The sequence below is a fragment of the Gavialis gangeticus genome, unplaced genomic scaffold (genome assembly GCF_001723915.1).
Source record: "Gavialis gangeticus isolate Ggan-Ray unplaced genomic scaffold, GavGan_comp1, whole genome shotgun sequence".
Lineage (NCBI taxonomy): Eukaryota > Metazoa > Chordata > Crocodylia > Gavialidae > Gavialis > Gavialis gangeticus.
The window spans coordinates 109,103,565-109,111,762 of record NW_017728992.1 but is presented as its reverse complement, the minus strand read 5'-3'; the positions used below and the strand labels follow the sequence as shown (position 1 = coordinate 109,111,762).

General features: G+C 40.8%; 1 protein-coding gene across 2 annotated transcripts in view; it reads left to right on the top strand.

Moving 5' to 3' along the window:
• CCDC178 (coiled-coil domain containing 178) overlaps nucleotides 1–8,198 on the top strand; it is a 138,112-nt gene that overhangs the window by 66,161 nt on the left and 63,753 nt on the right. Inside the window, exon 1 of one of the 2 annotated variants that reach the window (XM_019526788.1) lies at nucleotides 5,142–5,281. The exons of the other annotated variant lie outside the window; for it this stretch is intronic. Within the exon in view, the coding sequence (XP_019382333.1) occupies nucleotides 5,175–5,281 (107 nt within the window). The 5' untranslated portion in view covers nucleotides 5,142–5,174. Of the gene's footprint in view, nucleotides 1–5,141; nucleotides 5,282–8,198 lie in introns of those variants that run through there. 2 annotated transcript variants of the gene reach the window in all.

Sequence of the window (8,198 nt, the reverse complement as noted above, 5' to 3'; positions counted from 1 at the left end):
GGGGGGGGGGGGGGGGCAGTCTCTGCACCACTGCAACAGCCACCACCTCTTGCCAGGGGCAGGGGGCTGTGAACCCTGGCCCCGTAGCCCTGGCAGCTGACCACATAGAAACAAGCTGGCAGAAGGTACTGAATTCCTTCAAAAGGATGTGTGTTCTTATTCCTACTTGTACTAGGATCATTTGTAGTAGCTGTTGTCTAGTGGAGGTGAAGCAGGAAGAGCCTGCAAGTCTACATCCAGGGAAAAGACATGCGGTGTTGTAAAGTCTGTTATCTGTTAGTATCCAAATGTGCATGGCTGACCATCAGGTGGTCTTATCTACGTGTGATTTATCTGCATTTCTAAAGCCAGCTCAGCAATCTTAATAAGAACTAAAAGCTCCCATGGCCTACGATCAATTGATAATGATCACATCCATTCAGCTGCTCTATACGTGTCTGATACAGTAGCGTGTTCTATGGTCACATCTGGGGCAATGAGAAAGATCTCTTTAGTTTCAGTCCTCAGGGGAGTCCAGTGTTGTATAAACCATAGTTGAGAACCTTCCCTTTGAAGGAAATGAATTGACTAATTCAAAAACAAATGAGACTTTCTTATTTTTTGGACTATTTCAAATGATGCTGCATTCTTTGGGTTGATTTGTCTTAGCCCCAGGTATGAAGCTGGTAAGACTACAGACTTTCTTTAAGGAGTGTTCATCTGCTCAGTACTGTTACCTGCCTTGGAGATGCTGAGAGAGACGCAGGCATTCCATGGTGATGACCCTCTCCCTTTTCCTCTGCAAATCTGCACTTTCCACCAATCAGCTGTTAGATAGAAGTCCTGAAAAAGCCCCACAAAAGCACCCAATCTGTACAGATGCGGCAGAGCCATGTAGAAGTAACATGCTGCCTCTTCTGGGCATTTGCAGGGCTCACACAGGAATGTGCCAAACTAAAAATAAAGTACTGTTTTTTGGTTTTTTAAGTCTGCAAGCACCCACCGGCAAAAAAACAAAGTCAGCACCTATGAGGTGCTGGTCAAATAAGACATGCAACCTGAAGGAGTGAAGGTCGCCTTTGGAGTTTAGGAATAGAGGTTTCCTGAAGGAAAAGGGGTTAGTGCTGTACTAGAGACTGTCTGAAACTCATTCATTGTTTCAAGTTGGTTCATGACTTTTGACCTTCAAGGTGTCTATTTTCACATCTTTTCATCCAGCTTATAGGAAATATTTCATTTTTATAGCAGGGACATCTTACTAGCAACAACAGTGTCCTGTTCTTTAGTTTTTCAGCTGCACCATGGTTATTCATGACATTTTTAGTTTTTGGTGGATGTTAATTCTTAAAAACAGGAGATCCAAGTCTATTATTCTTTCATTGATCCGTTGAACTGAGGCACATCACCACTGCAAGTAACAAATTAAATCTTTTACACTAGGTTTCAAAATCAGAAAAAACATCTAAGTGTACTTGTATTGAAAGAATAGCATTCACAAGAACGTTGTCAGATTCCAAGTGATTGAGAGTTTACTTTTCAAAGAGGAAATTGCAAAATGCAGTGAACCCCATCAACCAACTTTAAGTTCACCCAAAGATACTAGTAAAAACCTACCTCAGGCTTCTGAAGTATGTAGCCTTTTACACGTGTGTGACTCAGTTTCCCAGACTTCCTACACTCCAAGGATGGCTGAAGTCAACGTGTCCACCAGTAAGCACCATATAGAGATGATAGTCATGTTCTTTCAAGAAGTTCTCTTCTCATTAAACTTGTGGAAAAAAATCCACGTAAGATATGCAATGGAATATCCTTCTTTGTATCTCTGCTGCTCTGTACTACATGTATACTACTCTGGTACCATATGCATTGTATGCTACAAGTCAGAGTAGTATACATCATTTACATCATTTTCATATTTGTGTCATAGAATCTCCAGAGCAACCTCTTCTGTATAAATATTTAGAAATGTGGACCTGTCCACATGACATACAGATAATTTCTCTTTTTCATTCACAATCCAGATGCTGACAGAAACCACCATATCCATTTATTACATCAGCAGGGCTCTGCATGGGTCATCTTCATTTTGTCAGGAGGCTGCTTGTATCTGGACTTTATATCTGCCATATTTCTCACTAAATCATGCTGTTGTCCTGCATTTCCCAGGTGTTTAGAACGCTTTAGCAGATCGCTTCAACAGACAATTTTCAGACAACCATGAGTAGCTAATCAAGGTTCAAGTATTGCACATCATCTTTCAAAAGTGGGATCCTTATCAGTTAAGACACTTGCTCTGGAGTTGGGATATACAGAGACATAACAGTTATTCCTCTAAGTTAAGCTATTATAAGATTTCCTGATATAGTCAATATTTTTGTCTGCTCTGTAGCAGTATTAGTGAAATGAAACCACTGAGACTGTATCTCTGTTTCATTCAAAGCTAAAGTTACAATGATAATGCTTGCTTTCAGGAGGAGCACCAGTTAAATAGGAACACCTGATATGTGTTGCAAGTGACAAATTTCTCTACCCTTTTAAAGTGCTTTAAATTTACATCTGTTCACAGTCTAGAAGGAGAACTGCCATGTTTAATCCTGTTTAATCCAAACCAGAATACTGCCTACATGTTAGATACTTTTCTCATCCCTTGAACATGATACTGATATATGCCTTCTTTGGGAACATCATACCAAGGTTCCTGAAAAAATTGAAGCAAGATGTTGAACTGATCATCATGGAAGTCCTAACATTGCTAGGCATTTCTTGTATTCGGGTCTAGTGAACTGCTCAGTGCAGTTCCAATCACTCTGATCATTATAGCTTTGCAAAACAACGGCCAGGTACAGCACTGTTATCTCCAACAAATTGGGTTTGGTGGTCTGACATCCACCAAAAAAAAACTTATTAGCTGAAGTGTGCTGCAGCAAAACAAGAAAGCCTCAATGAGACTGACTTCCAATAGTTAAGTAGAACAGGTATTCTATTTGGGCATCCCTCATAATAAACTGTTTCCCTTGCCAGCACACTTTTCAACAATATCAGGTTGTACTTACCAACTATGGAAAAGTATGGACTTTCTGGGTATGTCTATACCATGTGCTCAGCATTTTTCTACAAGAATGTTTTCCTTCGTGCAGCTAACCCAGAAATACACCATTGAAGCCACTATGGGGGCATCCCTACAGGGTTGAGCCCAAATATTCCATGAGGTCCCAAAAGGGACTTTAGGGGAATACCTCTGGAGCATTTTCAGCAGTTCATTTCTGGGTCAGACATATGTGAGAGTGTGGCATATCTGGGGAAGCAGTGCAGATACACCATTTATTAATGCTGCAGGTAGCTTTATAGGAGCTATATATACACATCACTCTCCTATCCAGGGTACAGAGTATATATATTTTTATAGCATCTAGCCACTGTAAGAGCTATATTCATGATTTTCCCTGGGTTGGAGGCTCTTCAGCTCAAAAGATAGGGGAGATGAAGACCTTTGTGGTGGATCTGCCATGTTTTCATGTAAGTACAGGTCACTCATCCCAAATTCCTTCCAAAGATGCATATGAAACAATTTATTCATCTTTCAGTTTTCTTCCCCAAGCCTGTGTCAATCCTTAGGGATTCTAAACTTCATGGACTTAATGTAGGAAGGGTCTTTTAATAGTATCTCAATAGGGCAAAATCATTGGGGAACACACTTATACTATTCGTGGCTGTTGCTGAAATGGTCAGACATCTTTACAAAGATTATTAAAGTGCATCACAAGTGTAATTAGTTGTTATAAGCCAGTTGGGTTAATCCATGTAGAGCTCATTCTACTGGGAGCTAGGCACCCGCATATTTATAAGACTTTTTTTTTTTTTGAAGAGGCTTTCAGATTGGATGCCCCTTTTGAAAGACTGTTCTGATGTCATTGTTTAAATAGGACTCTGAATACCCATTTCCAAACAGACAGCTGCCCGTTAGTCATCAAGAATGGAATACATGTGCACGATCAGTTAAAGAAGAATGGTTTATTAAGTTATATTAATGTGTTCCTCATGATGTGTTATCCATGTGGATTCCAATATCTGCTCTCCTTTCTTGCTGTTAGGGCCCCTATTTCTCTCTGGGATTCTGCATTTTTGAAGGAACAAAGAATTGTTTAAATCTACTTTGTCTTATACAGAGTCCTTGTGCAATTTTAAACTTTAATAACTTAGGTTGTAGGTATGATAGAAACAATTTGTAAATAGCGTTTAAAAGCAAATTAATTAAAGTTTTAGGACAACTAGAGTACACAATGCTAGACTTCATAAGTAACAATGAATTTATTATTAAATAAGATGGAGCTCCATGCTGCTACACTCTGAATGCATGACAGTTCCTAAATGACATTTTCCCACAGAAGTGGATAGGCAGAGGTAGGCCAATTGCTTGGCTACCTCATTCACCTGACCTGTCGCCATTGGACTTCTTTTTATGGGGACATGTTAAAAAAGTGTAGTTTACTTGTTAAAACCATATTATTTGGTGGAACTTAGGGCTAGGATCACCAACACAATTAGTGCAGTAACTCAAGAGCAACTGGGAAATGTTTTCAAGGAGTTGGAAGTTTGCATTGAGCACTGTATCATGATGGATGGTGGTTATGTTGAAGTATAGCATTGTGTACTCTAGTTGTCCTAAAACTTTAATAAATTTGCTTAGAAATGTTGTTTAAAGATTGTTTCTATCATACCTACAACCTAAGTTATTAAAGTTTCAAAGTGCACAAGGACTTTATGAAAACCCTGTATATCCTTAAGCCAGGGACTTAAGATGTTCAGGAGTAGAAACTGTATGGAAAAAGTATCTTGATGACTAAGTTACTATAGTTTTTACATTTTTAATTGAATTTCTTTGTATATCATTATCTTATTGTAAAGAAATATTGAGGATACTGGTTTTTATTAACTTGTAAAATATACATATATATTTCTAGGTAAAAGATCTGAACAATAAAATACCTGCCCAAGAGAATGAGAACAACAATTTATTCTCTTCTTGTTCTGAAGTGATTACAATATGTGAAGATTTAGTAAGTGTTTACATGTTTTAATGAATTACACATTTAATGAGTTTGTGCATTCTCTGTTAATTTTAAATCATCTTTAGAGCATATTCAAATTACCTTAATGTTTCTTAGAGGTCTGGTTGGGAATCTGAAGTATCAAATATGAAGCAAACCCTCCTCAATACCCTTCAAGTAGTGAATGATTTGGAATGTGAAAATAAAGGTTTAGTGAGAGAAAATGAAGTATTTCTGCAAGAAATCAGAGACAGGTAATTAAAACATTAATGAATACCTGCAATGTAAATAGAAAAGGGATCAATTTTGAATAAAATAAGTATTATTCTGCCTCTAAAAACAGCACTGTTGATAAGAATTTTCACGATTTTAATTCACAACAAACTGAAATTTAGCATTTAAATTTTTGGCCTTCTATTAAACACCGTAACCCTAGCCCTACCCTCCCCCCCAAAAAAAGAAAAAAACAAAAAACCCCAAAAGAGCCCAAAACAACCCATAAACCAAAACCCCAAAACTCAACAAAAGAATTCACAAGCATAGTTTGGCAATTTGAAAAACAAAAACATTTAAAATAAGAGATTGTAAAATTCTCTCCAGGTTGCCATTTTCAGTAAGTTTCTGTCAGCTTTCTTCTAGCAGTTTACTCTATTTTAAACTTTGTTCTTCTATATCATTATGATAATGGGACCTAGATCACTGGTTCCCAATGTTTTTTCTACTTTGCATCCCAACTTCCAGTTGGTCTGTGCTTATGAGAGGCACCATTTCTGGTCAGAGCCTGTCCAGCATACTTGAATATCTCTAGGCTATTGTATAGCTTAACATGCAATTATTTGGATTCCTAATTTTTATATTTTTATTGTTAAAATTATAAAGCACTTATTTTTTATAAGGTAAAGTTTTTAAATCTTTATTAGTGATTGCTGTCTTGTTCCCTTTGTATTGAAATTGGAATTCAATTAAAATGCACAAAGCTGTCATTATAAAGTTGATTCTTAAGAACTAAATAAAACTACCCTACGTGTGTTGTATGCATATGTTTTTAAATCAAAACATGTTTTGCATTTAACACTGATTTATTTGAAGAAGGAAATGCTATCTGTAGTTGGTTAACTGATTGTTTTTGGTCAAGATTATATCTACAAGATTTTTAGGACTACTATACCTCATCCTCTGGGCTACTAGACCTTATCCTCTTATGCCTGATTTTTATTCAGGAGAGAAAGAGGTTTTTTGGTGAGTTTGTTTCTTTTTACTGGACATACTGTATAGTTGGGAGAGAAATTTGACAAATTTTGGGTATACAGTCCTTTAATATTTGCTGTCTTATTAGGATGGTGATTTAAAGCTGAGTCTAAGCTTAGTCCTTAGAGACCATTATAAGCTTCTGATTTTTTTTGTCAAAGTGTTTCCTTTTTTGTCCTTTTTGAGTTGGCTACTCCTTTTAATATAGTCTTTTACAGTAGAAGCAGGATAAGAACCTTATGGGACAACTGACAGCTGACGCCCAGGAAAAAGCCAGCCTGCTTAATGGGTATTTTGCATCGGTTTTTCACCAGCCCCAGGGGATGGTCCTGCTCAATACGGTATGGGACGGCCAGGGTGAGGGAGAATTGTTACTCATCATTAATGTTGACCATGTGAAGGAACACCTTGAGAGGCTGGACACCTTCGAATCAGCCAGCCCAGACAGTTTACACCCCAGGGTACTTAAGGAGCTGGCAAGCATCGTAGCTCAGCCACTGGCAGGGATCTTCGAGAACTCGTGGCACTCAGGCAAAGTGCCTGAAAATTGGAAGAAGGCCAATGTGGTGCCTATCTTCAAGAAAGGGAGAAAAGTAGATCTGGGGAACTACAGGCCCATCAGCCTGACCTCTGCCCCAGGATTGATCTTGGAAAAAATTATCAAAGAGGCCATTCTTAACACACTGGCTGATGGCAACATCCTGAGGGATAGCCAGCATGGGTTTATTGTGAGTAGGTATTGCCTGAGCAATCTCATCTCCTTCTATGACCAGGTGACATATCACCTGGGCACGGGAGAAGAGATTGACGTCATATATCTTGATTTTAAAAAAGCTTTCTATCTGGTATCCTGTGATCATCTCATAGAAAAACTGGCCAGCTGTGGCCTTGGCTACATCACAGTCTGTAGGCTGGGGAATTGGCTCTGAGCTTGGACCCTGTGGCAGGACACTGTGTGTGCCTGCCACTTTAAGGGCCTGGAGCTGGCAGCTGCCAGGTGCCTGATGAGGGCAGCCATTTTGGATCTGAGGCTGCCCATATAAACACGGCAGTTCTGCTGCTGGGGGCCAGGCAACAACATCTCCTGGCCGGAGGGCTGCGGATATCATCTGGAGGTAAGGGAGGAGCTGTAGGGGATGGATAGGAGGCTCCTGGTCCTGGGCATGACCTAAAACTGCACCCTGCCAGGAATGGGTGGCTTAGTGGGGCTCCCAGTGATGCGGGAACCCCCAGGAAATGCCAAGCCAGTTACCACCCTGGTGAAAGGCAGGTCAGGGTGCCTTAACCCCTAGCCCCCACGACCGGGTAGGTGGACCCCTTTGTTTGGAGGGCCCAGAGTGTGGACCCTCGGAGAGTGAGGAAAGGGTCATAGACTCAGGCCTGTCTGAATTCCTCCTGACTGGCCCATGCTGGGGCTAGGACCGGAAGGGTCGAAGGGCCGGGGGCCCACCGCAAGGGACACCTAAGAGCTGAGGGCCTGGGGTCTCAACTAGCCTGCAGGTGGCCCAGGGCTAGAGAGCCAAAGGTTCCAGTGAGGGTATCACACCTGAAGGGGGATCAGTTCAGGGAGCTATGGTGCCCGGTATGACAGCAGAAGAGGCCGCCTGAGTGGAGGAATCCAGGTAGGGTTCAATAGGAGGATTCTGGGGCCCAGTGTGGGGGCCGGTGATAGTGAGAATATCGTGATGCCATCTGTGAGGCTTGGGCTGTGGTGTAGGGGAGGAAAGGAGGCACAGATAGCGCCCCGTGGCATCAGGGCAGAAGATGGGCAGCCTCCCACTTGATGTTAATTACTTAAAGAGATGTAATTAAGGCATGGTGGGCAAGAACATGGGCGGTTGGCCCAGGGACAGGTGGATGGGCCATGGTTGGATCGGCCCTGAGCAGGCCCCCTGTTACAGACCTGGAGAGTGGTAGTTGATG